This window comes from Caloenas nicobarica, chromosome 2 (genome assembly GCF_036013445.1).
Source record: "Caloenas nicobarica isolate bCalNic1 chromosome 2, bCalNic1.hap1, whole genome shotgun sequence".
Lineage (NCBI taxonomy): Eukaryota > Metazoa > Chordata > Aves > Columbiformes > Columbidae > Caloenas > Caloenas nicobarica.
The window spans coordinates 10,610,564-10,638,127 of record NC_088246.1 but is presented as its reverse complement, the minus strand read 5'-3'; the positions used below and the strand labels follow the sequence as shown (position 1 = coordinate 10,638,127).

Below are 27,564 nucleotides of genomic sequence, written 5' to 3'. Positions count from 1 at the left end.
TAGGATGAAACAGATTTTCCAAAATTTAGACAACACCAGTCATGATGGCACTGTGTTTCATTGATTTGATTGTCTCCCGCCTCACATCTAATTGATAGCTGTGCAGCTGGTATGATTTAGAAGCAAATACCTTGCAGAAACTGTAAATGACACCATATGGTGCCAAGGTATGCACTATTGCGATTTATGAGCCAGAACATTGAACCAAAGAGAGACTGCAGTCAGAATTAAGGAAGATGTTCACAAGGAGGGTGTTTTTACAGTAAAAGGAGACTATTTCAGTCCAGTACCCTTGTACAATGTAGATAAGTTACATAGAGAACTGCCACTACAGCCTGATGGTTCTTCTTAGGGAACAGGATTCTCTGAATTTGGTCCAAACACACTTATTTTGAACATAGAAGGAAAAGTGGAAATCCAGATAGAATGAGTTAAATCATGTTTCTGTACTGATATCAACATATATAAGTGTACTGAACATACGCTAATTACTAACCATGAAATAAGGGAGTTCAAGATTTTGAGGGGGATGCGGAAGACATGTGCTAGGCCCTGCACTTCAGGAGATCAGACTTTGGCTTTTCAGGAAGCTGAGAGGCAACTCTAAAGAAAAAAAAACAGCTCAGGAGAGCTGGCAGGTGTCTAAGGACAGAAAGTGCAAGAATACTCTTTCCTGGTACTCAGGAAAATGAGATGTACCAGGAAACTGGCTTGGTAAGTCAGGACCAACTTCCAGGGGGAAAAGGGTGCATGCAGGAAGGAGGGGCTACAAAAGAAAGACCGTAGAAAAGATAGAGAACCCAGGGCGGTACCAGGAAAGCCAATCTGCACTAGCATTCAAACTGGCATGGGACGTGGGAAACAAGAACAACTTCTACCACTGCAGTAGAAGTAAAAGAGAAAAAAAAAAAAAAGGAAAACATGGGCCCAGTACTGAATGGGGCAAGTGATTTAATGACAGCAAATGGAGACAGGCAGAATTACTCATTATTGTCTTTGTGGCCTTCAGCAAAAAGGTCTCCCAAGCCTATGTATGGAGAGAGAGTTTTCAAGGAGAGAAACTATTACAATGTAATCTATGATAGCAGAAGACAATTGAGTCAAGGATCTTTTAGGAAATCTTGACACAGGAAAGTCCACAGGTCAAGGTGGTGCATACGAGGGTGCTTAGAAAGGTATCTGATATCACAGAGAGGTGACTATCATCTTTGTAAGCTGTGAAAATTGGGGGTTAAGGCTGGAGAAAAGCCAGAGTTGCACCCATCTTCACAAAGAGTAGGAAGGAATGCTCCTGGAAACTAGAGGCTGGTCAGGTTCACTTTGATCTCTGAGAAAATTATGGAGTGTGTTCTCTTGGAAGCTATTACTGGGCACATGAAGGACAAGATGATGACTGGGACTAGCTAGCCTGGATTAATCAAGGGGTAATCATGCCTGACCAACCTTATTGCCTTCTACAATGAAATGACAAGCTCTGTGGATAAGGGGAGAACAGTGGTTGTTATCTACTTTGACCTGAACAAGACTTTTGACATGGTCTCCTGTAGCATCCATGAATTCAAGTTCAGCCATTTCAGTCTCAGTGAGCGGATTAGTACAAGGGTGAAAAACTGCCTGAATCCTTGGAATCAAAGAGAACAAGTTAATGGTGTGTACTCTGTCTGGAGGCCTGTTATGTGTGGAATAACATTGTGCAACTGGCAATATTTGCTAGAAAAGCAGAAATTGTGACAGCCAGGAGACAGTGTTGGAATTCATGACCAAGATGTACCCGTGTCAGCGCATTGCCTAGCCGCATAGATCCTTTTTCGTATTTCAGATAACAAATCTACTTCCTTTAAGAAAGAAATAGGAAATGAAGGTGAGAGACTTGCCGAATTCTTTGCAGCATGCAGACAGAGAAGCAAAGGGGTCTTAAAAATATATGTGTACCTGGGGACTTGTGGCATAGTGACTCTGACAGGAGAGTTCAAGCTTGTCCTGTGAGGGTTCCTCAGGGAGCAAATTAGGGTGAGGGTGATAAGGGAGACAAATTTCAAGGACAGAAGCATATGAGGTGATGTGGGGACTCCAGGTAGTGCTTCAAGGCAGAGTCACGCTGGAGGATCCTCTCAGGCACAAGAAAGCTCTCAGACCACTGCAGAGTTTCCTAATATTTCATGTTTCCTAGAGGAGTTTAAAAGGAAAGGTCACAAAACCAGTGCAGCACCATCCTATTTTTTTCCTTTTGGTGATCTACTAAGGCTCACTGCACGCTCACTTCAGAGTGAATCTTTTAAATATGTATCAATTTCCTCTCAGAAATCTAAAAAATGTTATCTCCCATGGTATATAGGCTTTTATGATATCATTAACATCTTTCCTCACTCAGCAGAGCACAATTTGGAGCTTGTTGTAATAGATCCTGTTTCAGATGATGAATGGTGTACAGCATTCATCCAAAAACTGTCACTACTTAGATGTTTCTGAATATACTGTTCCTACTGTCCAGGGGCCAGGAGTCCCAGCTGTAAGTCACATTCTTGGTCCTTAGCATGTCTTCCTCAAATGTAAAAACAAACCAAACCAAAACACATTTAAGTTTTGATCTCAGTGAAGTCCATGGCAAAATTGCTGCTCTATATAATAACAGCAGGATTTTCCCTTCAGATCTAGGAATAAAAGATCTCAGAGATGTCAATGTTTCAAGGGGTTTAAATGACTGGGGGTGCTGCTTGCAGTTTAGTGGTGACACTTTGGGCCAGGGCCTGACATTGGCCTTCACGCTGCTGTGGTGACACGGCAGAGCTGCCAAACTCCCTCCGTTACCCTCGGCTTGGCTGTGTTGGCACCACACTCCAGTTTTTTACACTGTCTCTCAAGTAACCATACCCATAAAGGAATATAAATATTGCATATGTAATAGAGTTTTGCTTATTAATGGCAACCTGTAAATAAAATAAATAGAATTAAGAAAATAGGAAGTAAAGATATAGATGGAAAATGAGTATGAAGTGATTTCCCTTGCTGCAGGAGTCTTACTTCTGCCTTGCGCTATGGCAGGGCAAGTTGAGAACCTGTAATTGCACTCGCTGACAGGCTGTCTCGAGAAACAAGCATTTGATCGTGATCATCCTTGACAAAGATATAGGGCACAAGCACCCATGGACACCTAATTTATGGATTTTTATCTTGTTTTATGAACTGTCTGTAGGGTTAAATTGCTGAATAGGAAATGCAAAGTGAGCTGGAGACAAGGTATTTGAAAAGCAGAGCTCAAGGAAGACTAATAATAGCGATAGACTGAGAAGATCAGAGAGCTAAAAGACTACTTCAGCTAAATAAACAAGGAAGCCTCTGACCTCTGAAATTCAGTAAGCTGGTTATCAGTCGAAGAAATAATGTTGCTTTATCAGCTCATTTTTAAATAGGCCCAAAGTACCAAGTACAATGAATTGTTAGGTGTATAATATTTATAATAAAGAACCCTTCAGTTAGTCTATGATTTTATTGTTGTACACAGATTGCTGCTATTTTCTCAAAGGTGGGTTCTCCTTTTCCCAGAAGAATTTATTTTACCTTTCTCCAGAAAAAGGCAGTTAGCTGAGGAAGCGGGGGGGAAAAAAAGCTATTTAGTTCTTTACCTCTATAATTTTATTTTACTTTTACTTATTTCTTCTGATCTTGAACCCCCCCGTGGTAGTGTTCGATTACAAATTCCAGGCTGAGGTGAACACATAAAACTATCAGTGTTTCTAGAAATATTATAATTTTCACTGCTGAACCATGGAATGAAACGTAATGTCACTAAGTTTGGCTTCAGGACAGTAAGGGATTTCCACTTCTGGCAGTAGGCTGCTGGGTGACTCGCAGAAAACCACTTTTATCTCACTGTTTCACAACTTTTCCATCTCATGTGGGAAACAAAGACTTTTACTGATGCAGATATTGCTTTGTAAAGGGGATGTATCTACATTATGAAATCCCTTTCCAATCACAAAACAGAAGCATCTCGGTGTGACTTTTATGTCTAACAGAAGTGGATGCACAGAAGTTATGTTTTGAGTGAATTGAACTGAATGCCTATGAAAATGTGACCCTATTAAATCAACAGGGTAACGTTCCCATTTGACAGCACCCATATGGAGCACGACAGTGAAATCAGTGAGGCTCAAAACAGTTATGACCTCACACCAAGATTCAGCCTTGAATCAAATTCTGAATTATGACCTAACAATTATGCACAGAAAACTGTTCTTGAAATTAGATCTAACAAAGCTGTTTGAAGAGAACTTACAAAAATGTAAAAGAATTTCATATAAATTCATATTTATAGTTGTATACTATTATTATAAGCAGAAACTATTCAGACACCTTTGGTCTCATCAGTCAGATAACCAACACTGTGTCTAGTTAGCAAGTGCTCAAAGAAAACTGCAAAAAAAGGAAAAGGTGCAAGCTCAGTGGGGAAAATAGCCTTTTTTCATAGTTGAATTCTTAATAAAGTGAGATTAATTGGGCTGTATTTAGATGCAGGGCTGCACGAGGATGGCTTCAGCTACGGGATTCAGGCAGACATGCTCCAGTAGCTTTAGCTGCAAAATGTGAAATGTTCTATATGGCTTCTACTAATTTATTCTGCCAAGGGCTATCATCGCCATGGCAGATGAACAGATTGGGGCATGTGTCCAGCCATCCCCTGTTGCTGCCAGGCCCGGGGAGGGCTGAGCATGCCAAGATGCAGCGTTTCACCTTGGCAGCTCAGACACAAACACATATTCTGCTCTAGAGTAGTAATTTCTGGGAAAGGAGGACCAGCTGGAGCTGTTATTAGCAACGTCTTAGGTTACCCGAAGTATGTGCTCTGGACTTTGCCATCGAGCTTACCTGTTTGTAGATCAGATGCTAATTATATGAACAGTGGCAATAACTACATTCATTAGAAAAAGCTATTTTAAAATACATTTGAAGGAAATGCGAATAACGGAAGCTAAAGATAGTTGTCATTTTGTTCTCACTTTTCATAAAAATACTTTCTCTGCTTCTCCAAAAACAATTTGTTGAATATATGTGCAATGCTCCCTCCCCATACGGGTACACCTTCAGTTCATGCAAAGAAAGACAATTTCTTACAGTGTCTCAATTACAGATAAAGATTTCTCAAAACATATTCAGTGAAATCACCAAATCAAATTATATTTCCTTTATTATGACCTTAAACATGCTTTGTAGTTCTGGAAGGAATTGTGTGGAGAACTTTTTTGGGAGGAGTGTTGTGGGGGTTTTTTGTTGTTTTTTTTTTTTTTTTTACCTAACCAAAACAAAGCCGAAAACCTTTCATTTGATTTGGGTAAATACCTAAAGAACTATTTCCTATTTTCCTCCATCTCCCTGCACTATTTATATTTAAACTAATTCTTTGGTTTCAGTTTTGCTTTAAGCTCCGTTCTGGCATATTTAGCAATAAGTTATAGAAAAATCGAAAACTCATCCTTATCAAACTAAAAATAGAAAATATTTTTGAAGTCGACGCATCATGATTTATTTTTGTGTGTGAGTGTGTTATGTTTAAACAAAATTGCTAGCTGGACTTGAATAAAATTCATTATTATTTTAGTAATAAGGAGAGTATGTTTTGTATTAAAAAGATCATTAGTTTGGAAAACTTAACCCAGCTGTACTCTGGAACAAGAAGACTCAGTCATGTAACAAACACTGGGCTTGTGTAGAAGTCTAGGTCACTGTGGGATGGTAGTTTAGTAACTGTCCCAGTTGATCAGCTGTCCTTCTTCTTCGTATCAGTTATGGAGAGTGTTCATCTCTAAAAAACGATAAATTGTTCACAGAAAATATTTTGAAACTATTTATCTTGCCAGATGTGTCTAAGTCTACTTCATTTCTCCAGGCTTTGTTGGTTTATGTTTGTTGGCTCCTGCTTGGTTTTGTCAAACTATTATAGATGTAACGTTTGAAATACACGTTTATATGGAAAGTACTGCCCTGATGGCCACACATTTGGGGCAAGAAATCCAAATACTTCATACCACACAGAGAATATTCTTGGTTTTCCTTTTCGCCATCTTCACATGTTACTATCTAGCACCTAGGTTTAAAAGAGGATCAGCATCTTGCATATGACAAGAAAGCCTTGATTTTACTACAAGTAAAATAATGTAACATTGTCCTTTTGAAAGTCAATATTAATTAATAATTAAAATGAAAGGTGAATAAATTTAAAAGCTGTGAGTATGAAAAAAGCCCTAATGCCAAAGTTAAATCCAATAGTCAATGTAATTACTTCATGGTTTGTCTCAGGTTGAAAACATGTTGTATAATATTAACCAGTAGAAAAAATAGGTTAAGTATTTTAACTGATGTTAAAAAAGCAACGTCTACCCACTCTATAAAAGATGTTACAAAGTAGTTTCTGTTTAACAGTCTACCGAGGATTGTAAATACAAGTAATATTTGTAGTTTTTATGATCTCTCTGGTCCAAAAGCCCAATGTGTCATATATTTGTCTCTGTATTACTACCTTGTTTGCTGGTAACAAGCATACTGATAAATAACTTGTATGTCCTTCTCAAATATTACAGTTTAGTTAAAGCAGGATTTAAAATCATTGAGGTCAGTTCAGACTTTCATTGGATCTGTTAAAAATTCAAGGTAAAGAAAGTCTTTCAAAATATGAAATCAATACATGCATTTTGTGGCATCAGATGGTTGGTCCTCCTTTGATGCTGCTCTGGTCTTCTATCCCAAGTACTTCATGTTCCACACCAAAGGCGACACTTCACTTTGAACAACTGGAGTTCAAACTGTGCATAGAAAACATATTTAGATACTCCGAGTGCTTTTCCCTTCAGATGTATTAGGCTTATAAAAACCCTATTTTCCTTTAACAGTACTGGTGCTGAAATAATATTTTTTTAAATGTGGCATAGTGTATTTTAAGTACATAGTAAAATTGCACAAGTAATAATATGGTAGTTTAAAAGAATGAGGTAGATGCTGTACTATGATAGATATGATAATGGAAATGTATTTATATGTTGTAATTACAAAATAACTAGTATATTTTGATTCCTTCTAATGAATTGTCAACAATGCCTGCAGTTTGATTAAGATAGGCTTATGTCTTTAAAGTACTCTAACTATTAATATAATTTCTACAAAGTATTACAGTGCTATATTTAAAAGTTAATTTTATATTAATTGTTATTTAAGTATTAATATATTTGGATTTAATTTAAAGATTGTAATTGAACGCAAGGTTATAATGCATTATTAATGTCTGTTATTTAATGTTATTTATAATATCAAACATCTTGTTGGTATTTTTAAATAAGAAAATAGATGGGTGGATCATTATACAATGTGAAATTAGGAAAATGAGAGAGATGCATCTTCTCCCTGTTATCTCTGTTTCTGTTCCTTCCTTTATTGCATTTTGTTTCACAAGATATTGAAGATCTAATGAATATTCAGATATATGCAAATCCCATTCCAGCACCATATATCACACACGCAAAACACATACACTTTACATATAATTACATCCTACATATATCTCTATTTTACAAGACCCTGGTGCTTTTATCCCTTATAGATGAGTTTTTGTAGGAATTGCATTGACCCAAGGAATTGTCCAGATACAAAATTACAGAACATCTAATTAAGTTGGCTATCAAAAACAAGAGATGCAGTAACCTGTTAATTATCTTGCCTTCATCTCCTCACCCATCATATATGTGAAAAACAAGCCTCCTTTCTCCTTCATAGCTTCACTTGCAAGACAGCAGGACATTCAGATTCTCATTCAACCTTTGGTGAAACTAATTGCTTGAAATTGCTCATTTTTTATATGTGGCACAATGTTACCTGAAGGAGCATCAACTCTTCCTGCTATGTGACAATGTAATATAGAGAGCTGTGCTTTTTTGCTGGTGCCTCCATTTATATGAATTCCCACAATAACCAAATCCTTTCAGGATAACCCTGGAGGCACTCGTTCTGCATAATAATTTGTCAACTTTCTCTGTTCAGCAAACTTTTTTGGGAGAGGAAGTTTTTTGTAGACCTTATCACAAATTAATCAAAACTTACAATACACAAAATACTGCCTTTTTTTTTTAAAATGAAAATATAGAAGCTGTAACAATCCATTATTTTCAAAACAGGATGATGAGTACTGAATGAAACAATTCATCAAAGTATTTAATATGATATAATTGCAGCACAAAAAAAAGGCAATTTAATGATTCAGGAAAAAAAAAACCCAAACAAACATATTATAGACTGTACCTAATAAAAACTGTCCTCAATGTTTTAAAATCCAAGATATATTTTACAACAAATATTTTACAACTATAATTTTACCTCTTGTATTCTCATGCTAGATTAAGTCAATCCTACCATTCTGTGTCAATATTGCTCACTGCTACATTATATCCCAGATTATATAAAATAATACAGATATACGGATGGAGAAATAATACTGATTTCTTTTTTTTTAGGAGAAACCCCAAAATTAATTTTGAGTTTGAAATGACAGCCTCATGGGAATACACCACTGTAGAAATTTACCCTTCATGTTACAGTCTGGGTGGCTCAGACTGTGGGTAGCAGAGACATGCCCTTCTTTCCATCTTGATGTTTTACCCATTAATTCAGTATGCTTCTTCCTCATTGTATCACCTACTTATTTCCGTATCACGCAAATCAGTTCCTTGAGTCTTTGCTGCAAGCTCCCAACTGCTTTGACATTTCATGGCTGCACATCAAATGGATGGTGACACTTTATTTTCATGTGCATGGTGTCTTTCTGAGAGAGGATGAAGTGCTCTCTGGAGCAGCCTCTCTCTATATCAGCTATAGGGAAAGGAGGCAGGAAGCTTTGACTAAATACCTTTCAGATGTCTCGAACTGCACTAAATCCACCTTTGAAATACAAAGTGCAAAATATAGAGTGTAGCCAAACCTAATCCAAAGTCCTGGGTAATTTTTTCGTTATCCTCACCCCTCTTTGTTTCCGTGGGTCCCTCTCTCTTCCTTCTCCACCTTTGTGTCTGTCGGCCTCATGCTTTGGCAGCAGTAAAGCTCAGTTGTGTCCTTCAGTCACCTGCCATTTATGCAGTGACATTACGCTGCTTCAGGAAGAGACCTTTCTTTCACACTTGAACGCCACTGTGTATCATTCCTTTTCTTCTATGTATTTTTGCCTGTTCTAATATTATTGTTTTCTCTAAAAAAACCCTTTCCTTTTATTTTTTCGTTATTCACATAACTTTTCAAACTTTCTAGTTTTGCTGTCATAACCTAGTTCAGCTCTGTTGTGATGACCATGCAGATTTGTGTGCCACAAAAACTAAGCGATAAAGTCCGAGTGTTAGTTTGTTTTAAATTTTCCCGAATTTCTGTGTCTCTCTTCTTCACTCCAGTGCTTTTGGGCCATGATTCATCAGCTGAACATGTCTGAAAGTGCATTGCCGCATAAGAACAAACTGAACCAGAAATAAAAATGCTTTGCTGAACCCAGGTCTGAGAGCTGATGGTACCCTTGAGGACAGCAGCCTTTCCTCATAAAAACATGCAGTACCTTCTTCAAGGAAAGGTTTCTCAGTGTTTCAGAAATGTTGGGATGGAATTATACAGTTACTTGTGAAAAATAGCTGTCTTTAAACATGTTATGTATAAATTTATAATCATAGAAAAATTTGTCAGAAGGGATGTCTGGAAGTCACTGGGTCCAAGAACCAATGTAGAGCAGTGCCAAATCTGAAATTTTGCTTTTTGAGGCCCTGCTCCACCTGAATTATGGAAATCTCAATGAATAAAGATTCTACAGCCTCTCAGGGCAGCTTGTCCCAACGCTAAATCATCACTTACTCACTAAGAAAATATTTTTTTCCTTCTGTCCAACCAGAATTTCCTTTGTAGTAATTTTGGTATGAGCCTCTGTAAAAGTCTTTTTAATAATGCTGCTCAAGCAGCAGTTGGCAGCAGTTAAATCACCATTTAGCCTGCTCTTCCCCAGGCTGAACAAACCCAGCAGTGTCAGCTTCTCCTTGAATTCATTCTCCACTCACTTTGGAGGCCCTTCTCTGGTCTCTCTCTGATTTCCTGATGTCTTTGTTGTGCTGGAGACATACCATGGGACATAAAGAACCAGGAACTATTACATGAGTCAGTCACTGAGTAAAAAGTCAGTAACTGCAAAACACTGCATCTGGCTAAATAAAGTAAAATGCTGGTAAAGTTCTGCAAATATGAAGAAGAGCAAGACAGAAATGCCCTCCATCCCTCAGTGTACAGCAAAGCAATAGAAGGGCACCAGGGAAATTCAAATTATGAAACATTCTTGATGAAATATTAATAAAACCATAGTATGGTCTTAATTGCTATAATTTAACACCCTGTATGGTATAAATATTTTAGAAACATGGTAAAATGGAACATTAAGAAGGGGTCAAGGGATAATAATATACATTAATCTTGATTGGCAGAGATGTATACCTCATACTTAATTTATGTTTATGCTACTGTTCTGTATTCATTTTTGAAGAGTAGTGGGTGAAATAAGCTATATGTATGTATATTTTATATTGACATACATGTTACATGTGTATGTGTAGGTTATTGTAGGTATTTATAAAGTAAAGGACTCTGACATGTGATATGTATATTTATGAAGGAATTTGAAAATGCTTTCTCAAGAGCACCCTCTCCTTTAGAAATCAGTCACGGATCCAGCAGTCTACAAAAGCAAGGGGGTCAGAAAATATGCAAAGCACTTTCTCACTAAATTATTTCCTGAGGAAGCCATTATCTGTACTGCCCTTGTAATAGCCACCTTTTTTTTTTTTTCTTTTTCCTGTAGCAAATGCTTCTTTTAAAGCTGGTTTCCATATATTTCCATCAAGGGGAAGCCCTGAGAACAAACCTGCACTGTGGCCGTGCTGGCAGGGGCAGGGACACTGCAAGGCTGGCTCCACGCACAGCCTTGGGTGTCCTTAACAGCCTCTCTTAGTAGGAGAAAGTCTGCCTTCCAAATGGAGTAGTCAGAGAAGTCAGAAAACATTTCACCAAGCTTTTAACTCTCCTATAGATTTTCACCCTACAAGGAAGCTCTTGTGCTAATTTTTTTGCAGAAAATAGCATGCAGAAATTGCTTGAAATTGCTGGCACTCTAATAGCGACCTATGCCCACGTATGCATAAAGCGGATAGGCATTTCATTTACATTTATCGTAAATTGTATGCAGTAACGATTTCTGTGTGTTAAATTGCATAATCCATACAAGTCTGACAGTCTCATAAAGGCTGTGGGCCGATGTCCTCTTTGGAATGCATCAGTGCCAATGAAAGGGGTTATCATACCCTTGACAGAGGTTACCGCCGCCCCGTATCTGCTGGTGGAACTGCTCCTGTCATCACTCGCTGAACTGTCCGTCAAAATTTACCAGGTAACATCGAAGAGTTTAAATAGCAGATTTTTTTTTTTTTTTTGCTAGTGATGCCAAAATTTTGCCCGAAAAAGGATAAGGGGCTACTCAGAAGAGTGCATAGCTGGCCTTTTGAGGGACAGTAAAGTCTTTTACCAGCAGGGCTCCTCCTGATACACAGTGTTAGTCCACAGTCTCACGCTCTCTCAATTCATCAATCTTCTTTAGTTCTAATGTTTCTGCAGTTGCTTATGTTTTCTTTTTCTAAAAAACAAAACCAAACCAAAACAACAACAAAAAACTCAAACGAACAAACAAAAAACCAGCATGACAGAAATGCTTTTCTTTCTGAATGTAGGATTCTCCCACAAAGTGTACAGAAATTCGAGATACAGAACAGCATTTTGCCCAATATCTATAACCTGACCTGTAATCCGCCAGGACTGAACTGGAACCACAGGGAGGGAGACAGCGTGTCCTAAAAAATGTTTTCATAGCATTATTAGAGAGATGGTGCCCACAGAAACTCATGCCAATAAGTACTGGGTTAGGTCGACTGCAGAAGGGAGACCTCCCCATCACACCAGTTACAGAAAGGAAAGCTTTGACTCTGCTTCCAGCACTTCTGGGAGAGCTGATCAGAGTGCCCTTTCCTGACATTTCTCCTTATTTTAAACTCTGCCAATAAATCTCTTCTGCTCCTCTAAACAGTGAAACAGTGGAAGTGCTGCAGTTTTCAAAGGATTTATAAGGCTTAGCTGATCACATCACTTCCTGTGCCAAAAAATAAGAGAATGACTGTTGTGTGGATGGATGTTGCTTTGGTATTTTGCTGTCTTATTGCCAATGTCAGTTCCTCGTTATCTGTACTCTTCTCTGCAGCCATTTACAGGCTCCAGTTGTGAGGTATATAGAAGCTTTTTCGCCCAGGAACCACCTTTTAGTTATGTGTTTTCACAGTGCCTTTCCCATGAGGATCCTGGCCATGAGAAGAATTTGTAGGTTATATAGTAGTAATAATAGTATTTTGAGTATGACTGCAGCACTCCTGGCTGCCTGAAGTAAGGGTGACTCAGGGGAGGAGGAAAAAAACATGTGGAAGCACTCATGGGGTTTGAATTTCTAGTAGGTAGTGACCAGGGTTTGAAGAAATGTCTTCAAAGACCAGCAACAGGGACTTTAACCTTTCCCTATAAATCTGTCCCCAGGATCTGCAAAGTAGCTATTCTTCACACACTTAGATCTTTCCTGTTAAAAGCTTCTTCTCATTCCCATCAAAGGTGCATACGTGCACACACATGCACATTGAAATGCTCTAAATGCATTTAGGACCCAGTCATCTCTGTAGACAAGTATTTACCCTGCTTATTTTGCACTTCACCTATCCAATGATAAACATAAAGCTTTTTTATGATATAAGTTTATACACTTTAAAAAATATTTGACCTATATTTCTAAACTATGAACAGGCTTCACTGAATCTTCCACTGTTTGTTGATTTTAAAGAAATTCCTTTAAAGGTAGAAAAGTTTTCATTAAGGCAGAATTCTGAAAAATTATTGTGAGAAATGGTGGGCAAGTTAATATCATCCCTATTTACTCTCACCTGAAAGCTTTAATGTGACTCCTGTTACTAGTGGCATCCTTGGTAATAAATACTTCCATTTTATTCTGAGGGGACAGCAAATAGATTTTGTTACTGAATGACCTTGTGCATTAGCTGCTTTTTTCATGATTTAGTGAGACAGTCAATTGAAATATTGCTAATGTTTTCCCAACTCAGTCTTGTTACATTTCTGCCACGAGGATGACATTAAGTGTAGTTGTAGATGAATAACAAATAGCATGGCTTGTAGTTGTGTTTTGGATCATTAAAGAAATGAACCTACAGGGTACTGTTTTATTAACTGAGGAAATGACTGAAAAAAATGACAGTTCTTGAATGTGTATTTATTAAAAATAACAACAGTTTGGCATGCTGAGAATTAGTGGTAGTGCCTGTTAATTTTTTCATATACCAGTACAAACACACTACAGTGTCCATCCAAAGATTTTGACAGATTTCAAATAAGAATAATTCATACATTTCAGGCTGTTTATATGAGAATACTCAAAGTGGTGCAAGCAGGAAAATGCTAAAATAGTACAGCATAGCAAAGATGAAGATTAATAATTAGAGGCTAATCTGTATATTTTTAAATATTGTATATTACAGTGTCAGAGAGGTTCAGTGTACTTTCCAGGGAGACCCTCAGGAGCACTGGAACACTTCTTACTGGTTTTCTTTTCCTGAGCCCTTTGGTGTGTTTTATGTTAAAAAAAATAGAAGTTATAGAAAAAGTAGCTGGCAGACTCCTGGAGAGCTGGTCGAGGTCCTTTCCCTTGCCCAATAACACATCATCACACAATGTCAGTTAAATTCTAAATAACTGGATTTCCTGAATTTCTACAAAGCTACAACTCTAAGTGGCAACTTCTGGATTACTTCACTGGTTCTTCCTGCTTATAAACCACCCCAGTTAATATGATAGAAAAGTGAGAACAGGGGAGAAAATTGTATTTTAAATACTACTATTCCTGGACATTAGGTAGGCCAATATTTTTGTTCCCATTAGATGGAGATGGCCAAGGAATCTTGTAATTTTTCTACATTTTTGACAAGGAATGGATCTTACATAAAAGTTTATGCTTTTAAGGAGGACAGGTGGTTCTTATTTGAAAATAACAAAACATAAAAAGGAGATGCAGTGGATATCCTGAGGAATTGAAATGGAAGGAGAGAATATTTAAACAGAAACAAAAAGCAGATACGAAACTCTAGAATAGGTAGATACCGTTGAAAAGCTGAGTAACTGGTATTATCTGTTTGATTTTTTCATATTATTTTCATCACAAGAAAATCCAAGCAGTCTGTTGAGTTCTTGACTACATATAAAAAAGGCAGAAAACCTTTTTTTTGTAAAGCTGTTCCCAAGACCTGTCTACTTAAAAGGAAAGAAAAGAAACTGTGGCCTTAAACTCATTCTATGGAGTGTTACTTTCCACAGTATTGTGAAGGTGAGAGACAAAAACTTCCCTGCACTAAGACGGGCTGAGAGAGATCCAGATGGTCCTTTTTACTCACCAATCCCCTGGGACCACGAACCTTGCCTCCTGATTTGTAAATGTTACGACTGAACATATGATGGTGAACTTTAATGTTAAGCTAACTGGGACTATTAAAAGTACAATTAAAAGTTGATGTAGAAGTTAGCAATCAGTCCAGAAAGAAGCTTGCTGAAAAAAAAATTGTCTGCGCTTGCACTGGTAGTTGTGCCACTTTGGTCTCCTTGAACATATTCTGCTCCAGCTTCAGCTTTATCTGAATTTTCCGTACAGAGCTGAATTTTGTCAAAGAATATTTATGTGAATAAATTTCGATGTGAAAGGTAGAATGACACTTCTTTTTTTTCATTTTCTGCTAACACTGGCTGAATTCGTATACCTTTAGCTATAAATAATGGATAAGTATTTTAAATATGCAAGCAAATCATTACATGTGCATGTGCTATACTCCATCAAGTAATATGCAGCATTGATTTGTCACTGTTAAAATGGCCAATAGTTTTAAAAATTGTCCCCGTTAAGAATTCATTTAAATATATTCTGTATTTATAAAACATACATACCAAAGCATGGTTATTTTTGTTATTAGTACTTAAAACTCTTATATGGATAGACATCAACTTCCTTATTCTATTTGGAAGAATATTTTTGATAATGTGTTTCTGAAGGTCTGCAAGAAAGCATTTAGAATAGGTTTTTCATTTCTACAGTTCTAATTCATATAAACTGGTTTTGCTCATAGCTGAAGAGCAGAACCATCATGTTGACAGCACACCTTGAAAATTCCAATTTGTATCCATGGCTTTGTCTGCAGGACTGTTTTACTGCTGAAGTATTTTGGAGCTTGTGTATGTGTGTTTCTTACAAGGGTTTGCATGTGGGGAAAAAAAAAAAAAAAAGGATTGATTCACCCGGCTGACCCAACAGGCCTTTTAAGGCCTGTATTTATATGTGATTAATAAATGATACCTATCTCAGCATGGGATAAGTCAGTCTCTGGTGATACTTATTTATTTCTCTTGAAAAGTGAGAGAACCTTGACTGATTTCTTAGTTGAGACAGCAAAGTTAGTAGAGATGGATCCTGCTATTAACATCAAAGCTTCAGAGAAATAAAAAAGATGTTATTTCATATATCCCAAACTCCTTTACTACAATTAAAATATCACATTTTACAATAGCAGTGCACTCATTTTAAAGGACAGTTAAGGGAAAACATACAAATCGGCAGCTATTTATTAAATAAGTAAAAATAAATCAATGTAAGCAGTCAGGCAGAAAGAATGTGTTTAAAATACTACCTAATCTATGCAAACAGACAGCTAAGTGAGGTCCTGATGTATCAGGTCTTTGCTGGTCTATCTTTGAATATTATCTGACCATGGGACATTAGGACATGGGAGGTAGATAGTTCAGAGAGGGGAAAGTTATGTTGCTTTAGTGAATGAGTTTAAAAAAATATACAGCGCTTGCCAGCTACTTCAGCATGGGCCACTTTTTTCTCCTTTGGAAGTGTGCAGTGCTGCTATTTGCCTGAGAAATTGATTTGGTGTGTATTTATCAAACAAAGACAACAGAGATAGAAAATACTTTGTTTGTGTGCATGTAGATTTGGCTGCTTTGCACCAAAAACTGTGAGAATGCAAAGGTGCACTGGGGGTGGTGAGCATGGCCTGAATTTCCATCTCCTGGTTTTGTTGACTAGAGCAGGTTGTAAAGGGATCCGTGCCCTCAAAATTGCTGGAGTTGCAAACAAGATTTCAAATTACTCCAGGCAGCAAGGTACTGCATCTGAACAGATTGAAAGCTGTAATGTTGATATCAGAAATTAAATTCATACACGTGAGATTGAAACAATATCTAATTAAACTAATTTGAAAAATGACTTGAAAATTGAATCTGACATAATATTTAGCAGGCTGTTGCTAGTACACCTATGTGGCTTTGACTTTTCTGCAACCATTTTCATTCTGGCCCTGGCTGCCAGTTAACTGGAAGTTACGCATGAAGCCACTATCTCACGCCATCAACCAGTAAAGACTGGAGAACAAAATACCTTTTGCCTGCATCCTCTCTACTTTTCCTTCACTAACTGAATTGCAGAATTCATTAAAGGGACCCTTCTTCTCCTTTTGTCTGGCCACCCGAGTTAGTCATTTTTCTTTCCAGCTAGAGCATTTTGAATGCTCCTGTTGTGGTTTTGACTTATTTCCTTGCAGCTCGATGCTTCTCCTGCCCAAGGCGAGGAGTTGCAGAGTCACAGGCTGCAGCCTCTGGAAGAAGCGCCCGGCGCTGGGGCTCCATACGCCACCCTGTAGACATACACCAAAGTCAGGGAGATTTTATCTAATATTCTAGAAAGTCTATTCTTCTGAACACAGTCATACCTCAGTATCTAATCGAAAGCTCATTAAAGCACTGTTCGATTATTTTCAACAAGGGAAAGTGGATGAGATGAGAACAACCTATGTAACATTGGGTGTTGCGTAGGGAAAGACTTGGAGGGTTCTGCACTGACAGTGTGGTTTTCCTCTGTCCCATTCTCATTTAGTGGTGTGAATGCCTCAGCAGTTTCTGGAGGTGCATCGACCGCGCAAAGACAAGTTTATTCTGGGACTGTGTTCTTCTCAACAGGGAGAGAGCCAAAATATTATGGAAATCCATTTTCATTGGATTGCCAGGGACCAGGGATTTTAGTATGTGCTATGCATATGCGTGTCACAGTGCGTGGGTCTGCCAAACATAAAGGTAGTTTCTCTCTGGCTCACCCTATGAAGTAGCTCTCCTTATAATCTGGGGGTTCTTTGTAGAGGAGAAGAAAGCAAAGACTAGCTTGATGTAAATAAATGCAACATCTGCTTGTCTTAGATTTGGGAAACTTGTTAAAAATTTGAAGCTGTAATAAACACTTACCATTTATCTGGATTTCCCTTCTTCGTTTTCCCTTTCTGTTCCTCAAAGAGGAGAAAATACATGAAATTCTTCTGAATGTGGCCCTATGAGAGGAACTTTGCAACAAACGGATGAGAAGAGGATGGTTGTAGTATTCATCTGACAGCCTACAGTAAAGCTGAATTAATTGCCCTCCATCACTTTATTGACTGGAGATCCAGCCAATATAGTTAGTGAGTCTAGGGCATGAATTGGCTCGTTCTAAAACAGGCATGTAATAGAGGTCAGGGGAATCATATGTCTGTAAGTACTTTTTTTTTTCTGCATTTAATTAAGCACAGCACACCGTCAAAGTCAGACTCACAGCAGCAAAATAAGGTTTCCTTGTGAGTGACACTATCTTCTCACAAACACTTTTCATATTTAAGGATTATTTCTTTCCTGGAGTAGGTGAATCCTGCAACAGCACAGGAGACAGACCGAGGAAACCTCCCGCAGAAACCCTTCCCTCGTCCCGCTCGTGCCGGTGTGCGCTCCCACAAGGTTTTGCTTGACAACCTGCTCTATAGCAAACCTTTGTAAACCACTCATTTTTTCAGGGCTTCCTTCTTCCAGAAGTGCTATAATGAGACTGGAGGTCTGCTTGAAGCCCTGTAAAACTTGCTTCTCTTGCTAACCGATGGACTCTAAGGTTAAACCTGCCAACTACAAAACTAGGCACTCAAATTCCTGGCTGTGCCACTGACAGATCGCTTTGCTAAAGGAAATAAATGTTAGCCCTCAGAAAACACATCAGACCTCCCTCAGGTTAGTGAAAACTATGAACAGTGACAATCGTACCCTTAAACACTCAGTAACACCCTCATCGTGCTCTCTAATAGAGCAAAGCCATTAAGTTGTCCCCATTGTAATTTAGATCACAGAAGAGACTTCCACAGATTCTTTCAGGTTAAAATAACTGATATACAGAGAGCAGGTAAAATTATTCCACTGTAGCTACGTGCTTAATTATATGGAATACTGCATAAATTGTCAAGTGCAAAGAATTATTCTGATAAATTAAAATACTAATTAAATAGGCTATTGCAGAATTTTGAGAACATAGGGCTGCGCTTCTTCAGGTAATTTGCATATCCTACATCTAGTGAATTTAATTTAAAGGCCTCCTTTTTTGTGTGTTTGCAAGCCCTTTTTGTTTCAGTGGAAGATTAAAAAAGGGATTTATGTGTTGCTAACTGGGTTGGGTGGATTTTCTTGTTTGTTTTTTTTTTGAATAGCCATTTTTATTATGCGTCTTTGCTGCTGAATTTGTCAGTTTTCCATTAGTATTTCAGGACTTTAAACTATGACCATAAAAAATCAACTTCAATGGAATGTGTAATACACTGTTTTACCCAGAATTATCATTTCCATTTCATAAAATTTGCAACAGAAACATCATCTGCTGTAAATTTGTACTGGAATAAAGCTATTAGGTAGTACACTAAAATGCTTTTAAAAAAATCAGGCCAGTTTTTAAGGGATTAGTAGCTTGTTCTTAATATCTGCATTTATTTTCCCACCATTTCTTCCTCATCTATCTATAGGCTATCAACTATGCTTTATTGTTTTAAGTTCTCAATTATAGTCATGCATAGAAAAAGTTTAGTTATATTCCCTGATCAGCAGCTTCAAGCAGCTACTTGATATGTGGTTGATACTTCAGCACCGCTCTTTTTGACAAAATTTCCTGACCTTCCTGAACTGCTTGTGAAGTTCAAGGTTAACTAAAATACACTTCTGTACACACCTGGAGTGAACATACTGGAGACTGTCTGCTATGTCTCTCTTCGCAACATGACAGTGCCTGAGCTTGACCATTTTCAGGTTATGATTTAATCAATAACACATCATGCCTTCATGCCCCCTAATTTTGGCAGAGTTCATCATGGCTGTCAGAGCTGTCCTTTTTAGCCAATATCAAGAGGGAAACGGGGGCTGTTAAGTAAACTTTTAAAATGTTCTTTAATATCAACATTTCAATAATTAGAGTCTATAGGAAACCTATAAAAAGGAGGTCAAATATATAGTGGTAATTATAAAATTCAGCAATTCGGGAGACATAATATTTTCTTTTAACTGTTCATGTGGTAGGAAATTACACACTGGCATTTAAGCCTTGCTGTTTACTTATACCTATTTATTTTGCAGGTACTCTGTTGTGCAGTTTTCTTTGTCCTAAGCTACCAAAGAACCTTTAGTTAGACTACTCGGTTTCTTTGAAGGAACTTTCTGTGGAACTTTGCGTTTTTATAAATCTTCTAAATTCTTGCATTTGGTAGAAATCTGCCTTTAGTGTGTGTATGCTGGATGTGAGGCAGTCAGTGTGGTAGCACGGCACACCTTTGGAATGAAATGACACATCCAAAAAGGAGAATGTTGCTACATGACATGGCAGGTCATCAGCCAGCAGTGAAGCAACGTAGTCCAGAGTCCATCTCAAGACTGAAAGTCAAGCTTGTTGGCAAAGATTTACTTATTTTTTTTGAAATTCATACTGCATAACATACACAACACATTGAAAATGTAGCCTCAAAGTGCAAAGTCCAGGCAACTGTCCTTCTCATGTGGTTCTCGTGACTCTGAGTGGAATATATATGTTTGTGAATGTATAAAGCATAGCATAAGTCTTAAGCATGTGAGTATTGTATGCTGGTTTTAGGATAACAACCAGCAAAATATGCATTTAAGCTTTCTCAGCTTGGGAGTCCATGTTCCCATCTGCTTAACAGCTAGTGTATGAGAAAGAAGCAAAAATAAAGCTGTGCAAGTCTGAAAGGTGGGCAGAGCTTTCCTCTCCATTTAAATCATGGGCAATAGTAATCCTTTGCTGAAGACAGTCAGAAAAGTTTCTCTGTGTTAGGATTGCTTGAGTTTTCACTCTTGAGTGAAAACTCTTACCAAAATCTTTCCACATTTTGGATATACAAGGTGAGATTGAGCCCTAACGATGCGACTCACCTCTGAAATAAATGTGAGTCATTTGTGTTGGACAAACTAAATGAAGTATCAGTTCACAATGATGTTGCTTCTGAGAATTGTCTGCTGCAATCTGAACTGTTTTGAAAATGTTTCAAATATTAACAATTAAAGAGTATTTTTCACAAATGAAAGAAAAACATACTAAGTCCTTTCAGTATTTTAATGTAAATTTAGAGTGTACAACATATTTTAGCACACTTGTCCTTTGTGGTAGGAATGTTTCCTTTAGGCAACTTTAATCGAGAATCTGAGTCTGTCCAAATTGTGTCCTTAATCAAAGGAAAGAGATAGATGCCTGCAGATGTGTGTAAGATATGTGGGATGACTCATCCTATTAAATGTCTGTCCCTTTTCATTGACTGCAGAGAGAACCTAGATGACTCACTTGGATTATGCACTCAATAACTAGATGGCTAAAGGGAGGAGATTTAACAAGGCTCCAAGGCTTCATTTCTACTCATAAATAAATAAAACTAGGTGCCTGGGTTTTGGCCATAAGTCCAACTGGCACAGTTTGCATCTATAAGGTTAAAGTCTTCCCGTCCGAAATGGGTTGACCTTACCCATACACCCAGCTGGGAATAATCTCATCCTTGTGCTGTCCCCAAAATTATGGTTGGGCATTGTTTTGTGAGAATACTAGTGGGCAGAGGGCAAAAGCATGTGAAGACCATAGTAATGATTTAAAAGTATGGGCAATGGTAAGACAGTGCTACAGTTCATGACCTGGGCATGTTTGGGTTCCAAGTGTAGATGTAGTCTTAGTGATTACTACCTCTATTTTGTATTTAGCTGTTTTATGCCGGATTACTTTATTTTTGTTTTGAATGCTTTTACTCATATAGAAGCATGAGCCAGCAATGTGCCCTTGTGGCCAAGAAAGCCAATAGTATCCTGGGGTGCATTAGGAAAAGTGTGAGCAGCAGGTCAAGGGAGGTTCTCCTCGCCCTGTACTGCCCTGGTGAGGCCACATCTGGAGTTCTGTGTCCAGTTCTGGGCTTCACAGTCCAAGAGAGACAAGGAACTACTGGAGAGAGTCCAGTGGAGGATTACAAAGGTTAATATGGGACCGGAGCATCTTACTACGAGGAAAGGCTGAAAGAGTTGGGTCTGTTTTGCCTAGAGAAGGGAAGGCTGAGAGGGCACCTTATCAGTGCTTATAAATACCTTAAGGGTGGGTTTCCAACAACATGATAAAGGGCAATGGGCACAGACTGAAGCACAGGAGGTTCCATCTGAATATGAGGAAAAACTTCTTTCCTTTGAGGTGCCAGAGCCCTGGAACAGGCTGCCCAGAGAGGTTGTGGAGTCTCCTTCTCTGGAGACATTCAAACCCGCCTGGACACATTCCTGTGCGATCTGCTCTGGTGACCCTGCTTCAGCAGGTGGGTTGGACTGGAAGATCTCCAGAGGTCACTTCCAACCCCAATTATTCTGTGATAAATGGGAAAAAACTGAATTTCAGAAAAGAAAACATTGTGCATTGCATCCCAATGTTGTGAAATAACCAATTTACCTTACCTGCTAGGTAGGAGTCTGTGTTTGTTGTGGAATGTCCCACAGAGATGGTGCGGTGTAATGGTGAGGTGCTGCTCTGCTCTTCGCTGCAAGGAAGTCAGTTGGAAGTTTCCCCTGAAGAGAACTCTCCAAACATGTTGTGTACATGTGTTAATGTGTGTGATATTATGTATACAATGGAACTACAATGAGTTTGGCTTTCTTTTTCACAAAATGATGAACAATAAATGGCATACATTTGCATTCAAAAAACTGACTAGCAGTTGCTAGCAGGAAAAGATATCCCATAGACACTGTAGGTAGGAACTGTGATGAATTTATTGGTGGAGGAAAGAAGTTTAGTTGTATTGTAAATGCTGCAAAATCATGCATATTCCAGGTTTACTGTAACTCTTTCAATCGCAATTTTTCTTACAGCCATAAACAAAGAGAAGCTTGAAAAAACAACTGGACTGAAAATTCTGCAAACTGGTGTGGGGGAGGTAAGTGGCTTGAGGGCATTTTACACTCTCAGAAACATTTTAATTGTTGGCTTTTTTTTTAAGAAATCCTGGAGCTCATGAACGTTTGTGAGCTACCAGTCTGATAGTGCTAAGGGCCTTTTTATGCTACAGTTGCATCTGTCAAAATACAATCTGCTGCACAAATACCACTGCATCCCACAGAGAAAAAAATACCATCCTTATGAGAAAAGTGCAGCTGGCTTCAAGAAATGCAGTTTTTTTGCTTTGTTGTATCACAGGAACAAAATCCCCCCAAATGAGCACAGCAACTGAAGTCATTCTATTATTCCCCTTGATTTTGATGAGTGCTATCTCATCTAGATCAATGAAAGTTTAAATTTGGGGTAAAGAGTCTTCAGGTGGTAGGGAGAATCTGACAGTGAATGACTCGCTTATTTCGCTTATTTTGGATGTAACTTGAAACATAAATAAAACATGTGTCTGTTATTATGGTGATATCACTAAGCAAAAACTTCACTAAGCAGTTCATCATTTATTAATAAAGATGATGCTATCTGCTAAGAACCTTGTATGAACTACAGTTGATTGCTAATTCTCGTGCTAATTTTGTGTACACAGTTATCTTTTTTTTTCCTTTTCATTTAAGTAATTTTGCTAGTGGTGAATGCTCACAGGGCTAGACAAATGCCTTTTTCTTGTGATTACATTATTCTCAGTATTAAGAATAATGAATCACAAACTTGTAATATACTGAGGGAATTTACTTTTTTTTCATTTTTTTAACTTGTTTTCATTTCTTATATTTCTAACTTTTATGAGTTCAAGCCTAAGAACTTAACTTGCCAGGATTTCCAAGGTTTTTTGTTTAACTTTATTGACATTATTAAAAGACTCGGTCCTGAAGAGGTACCGACGCTGAGACCTGCTAAGATGTTTAGGGACAAAGCTGTAAGAATTAGAATGTGGAAACAAGCATAGGTGAAATCATCAGAAAATGAAAGGCAGCATCTTAATCAGCTTAACTGGAGTCGGCTTAGCTGGAGCTGATTTAACTAGTTGAGGTTCTCAAGGGTGCATAACCTCGAGAGCTGGGAAGCATGTCCTGGAGCGTGGCTGTGCACCTCAGGCTGTGTCCTGACCTCAAGCCAGAGTGAAGCTTGAATATGTGCTGTCTGCAAGCCCTGGTCTCTGCTGCATAACAGGAGAACCAGGACTGTGGCGCACACTTTGGAAGCCACGTTCAGTAAAATTTTACCCAACAAGGCTCCTCATGCTGATGAAATCCCTCCATATATTTTGTCTGATTCTGGTCATTGAATGGATTCCAGTTGGCTTCAAAGTCAGCTGGAAAACAGAAGCCCACTTCACTTCGATTGCTTACTGTTAAATGGCTATCTTGTGTGTGGCCAATGGAGAAGGAAAGCACTTTTGGATATTCGAAATGCAAGTAGTTGTCACCTGCTAAATGCATCATTAATCCACATCGTGATAATAGGGTTTTGTAACTATGGCAGTCTAAGGATGTACTGGAGATACAGCCTCGAGGACTTCCCAGCTTTTTTTAAGACCAGCTAATAGAACTGGAAAAAACAGACAAGTTCTTAGGCTAGAGAACTCCCAAGTCTGGTTCTTGTGCTCTGTTTAGTAAAAGTCATTGCAGAACTCATCCCCCATATATTTAGGCTATCATAGCTTTTTAAAAAAATGGTGATACTACTTGGATTAATAAAGACTTTGACAGAAGTTTGTGCTTTACACTCTGCCAAATATGTATTTTTAGAAGGCAAAAAGTGGAAATTAATTAACCAAAGGGAAGCAGACATTTTGGCTTAAATATATTCCATGTTACACCTGAGATATGCTGATCAGCATTGAAAGAACCAAGTGGTTTGGAACAGTTTAGGTGATGGAAGAACATTTATTCAGCTGCTTATGTATTTTGTTGGATGGGAATTCTCCCAGCTGTGTACATTCCCCTTTCTACGTCCTATCAGATATGATTGTGTACATAATGAATATATTTCTGCAGTCTCACATGAGAAATACTGGAGTGCTGTAACCAAGCTGTTTCTTTGTTGATAGGGTATCAGATTCAGGCTATTTCAGGTTAAATCTAACTACGTTAATCCAGTTTTGCAGTTTGTATTTGATGTGTTTCACAGTGTTAAAATAGGAGAAAGTACATATTTTAACATGATGAAGGAGCCTTTTGTTGAATAAGGATTTATTTTTCTTCACACTGTATGAATGCAATGATTGGTAAAGGTAACTGTAAATCAAAGTTGCTCAAATCAAAAGTACTTAGAAAAAAGTCTTTAGTTTCAGAATGAGAAACAGCCTTTTTGTTTGGACAGTAGGTCAGATTCATGGCAAAGTTAATGGATATATAATCTTCACTTGCAGGACTGTAAAATAAAAAGGATTGATTTTGCATGGCAAGTTTAATATCTGAAGTAGTTCAAGAGAAATATAGTTGAGATACTCGTGGTGAATGGAGCAGCTGTACAAACAAATGCAAAAACTGTTCTAAGCTCAGCAATAATTCGTGTGTTGCTCTGAACAGTGGAATCTGTTTCAGGTGTTGATCTGTGATAACAGGATTTGTGCCTAAGTAATATAGACACCAATGACTAACCAGGCCTTGGATGCCATAGAAGGAAACTGTCTCTTTCTCTGTGGAGAAGAGAAATGCTTCTCAGAGCTCCTCAATCTCTTGCTTTCCCTCTCTATCTCAAGAAAAGCATTTCAAAAGCAACAACAGATTATAAAATTCACACCAAGCTTACTGAGCCGTTCAGTCAAGTCTGGGGAGGACTGATGAACTGCTTTTATGTCACTGCATAAACATGTGCTGTGTAGTCATTAACAACACAGGTCTGGAGTCTACCACAGCTGCAATACAGTTCATCATCTTTATACCATGTAAAAGATTTCCACAGCTTCAGCGAGGTATCTGGAGAGAGCTGAGGTTAGCTGCATTATGCCGGTATAGGCTAGGCTCTACTTTAGCAGGGTTAAAGATGAGTTCCTAAGCTGCAACATCAGAAGCTGCTCATGTGTCAGGATGTTGACTTAAAAGTTCTACACATTCCATGGAAGGTTTGGATGATATAGTGCAAAGCATTGTCTGGACTGTGGGTAAGCAGAGCTTCTTTAGGCCATTGCGGAACAGACCCTTACTGGTACTTCCACAGCGCATCCATCTCAGCATCTAACATTTGCTGGCAAAATATTCAATGGTCCAGTGATCCAGAGAAGTGCATTGGAGTTTGATATGCTTTGTATCACTCTTAATTATTTTGGCACCTATCCTGTTTATAAGAAGGCTGTTATACCAGGAATCATTCTGCTGTAGAGAAAACCAGTTCCGACACTGAAATCCTGAGGATGTGTGCACTGCTGTAGTACTGACTACCTCTGGAATTATATTTCCTAAGATGTTTATTTTCTGTTTGGAGTATTCCAGCACCTATAACAGCTCTAAAATTCCTATACAGTAGCCCCCCCAAGATTTGTTTGAGTCATTGTCATGCATTATGTTTGTGCCACACAAATTCATCATGAGCTATTCACATCATCTTGGTTATTCAGATACAGTGAAGCTGCTGTTGTCTTTGAGGTATTTTCTTTTGATCTCCCACACATGAAATAAATCTCTGAAGTCCTAAGGTCATCCTCAGAAGTCCAAGAACCTCCTATAATTGAGTGTGTGTGAGGCTGTGAATGTAAGTGTTGTGTTATCTATATGTATATTTGCATAACACCATAAGAGGCATAGTACTGATAAAAACCCCGAAGAGCTAAACAGCATTTAAGCAGGACCCGTAACTCCATTCCTCTGTCTCCCAACTTCATGTGGACCATTGCATGTTTCAGAAACAAGAGTTGAACTTGTTGCTCTGCCCGGCTGAGCATCCCTGCGAGATCTTTGGGACAGCATTTGGGGTCACATGGAGGAAAAGCCCCCTTAGCAGCCGCACAGCTCCACCTGACTCCTGCTGCCTTCAGGATTCAGCGGGATCAGGAGCCCCAGTCCCATGCAAACATTAGTCTCATGGACTTGTAGCCAGGAGCTGCTCTCCAGCACAAGGGACCTCAGTAGTCACCGTGAACTGCGGCCCCACGCAGAGGTCACTGATTAACCTGGAATTCCTCACATAAGCACTTTAGAGTAATTATAAAATTGCAGTATTTTTCAGTTCAATTCCACGCTGGGCTTGGCTATAACCAGGGTTTGTCTGGTTCGAGTCCAGCTCCAGTTTAAGAAAATTTCAAATAATGGTTCAAATGCAGTTACTATGGCATGGAAAAATAACTGTTTATGCAGCTTTTGGCTGAAATTTGTTTGCAACAACAGTTTCAGAATAACAGGTCAGGTTTTCCAGTAGCTCAAGAAAGTGTAATGATTCAAATCAGGTTTTGTAGGCTAAGAGCCTGTGATTTGAATAATAAATGATCTGAATCAAGGCCTGAAACAAACCTTTCTGTCTTGAGCTGGTGAAATAGCACCCACTCTGGAATACATTATTTTAAATTAACTCTATTTCCCAATAGGGGAAAATACACTCATCACTGGAACTGTCACTTTTTTCATAGGATTTGGATCATGGTTCTCATATGGCAGACATAAGAATTAGAATAGTTTTCTAAACTAAATGTAAATCACCCAAAATATATGTGAAATGAACACTTTTCTGTACCTCTAGATGTTCTAAAATGGAGCAGTGATATTTTGACACGTTTCAGGACATTCTCACTTAGAGATATTTTGATAGATGTAGAATTATGTTGATGTTGCATGAATTGATATTACTACAATAAAGGAAAGAAATCAGTGTTCAAAAATTCTAGTGAATCTAGAGGACATGATAAGATAGACTTTTCAGTGATGTATAAGTCTCTTTGAGGCAGGAGGCATTTCTAACTTATCTTCCTTAATGTTGACAAATTTTGTCATTAATGTCACCAAATTTTGTCATTAACGTCTGTGCATCCAGATTTGACCCAGAATGATATCGGAAATCCATAAAAAATTGGACTGAGTGCAAAACGTGACAAATCATTTGCTATTGTTGAAGAATAAAGTGTCAGCTTCATTCTGATATGCTCTGATTACTAGGTAGAATGCTAAGGGTTGGGTTTT

At 38.2% G+C, this 27,564-nt stretch overlaps 1 protein-coding gene across 1 annotated transcript in view; it reads left to right on the top strand.

Annotated features, from left to right (window-relative positions):
• PTPRN2 (protein tyrosine phosphatase receptor type N2) overlaps positions 1–27,564 on the top strand; it is a 652,409-nt gene that overhangs the window by 387,601 nt on the left and 237,244 nt on the right. The window contains 1 exon segment of the mRNA XM_065628527.1: positions 22,375–22,439. Coding sequence (XP_065484599.1) covers positions 22,375–22,439 — 65 coding nt within the window.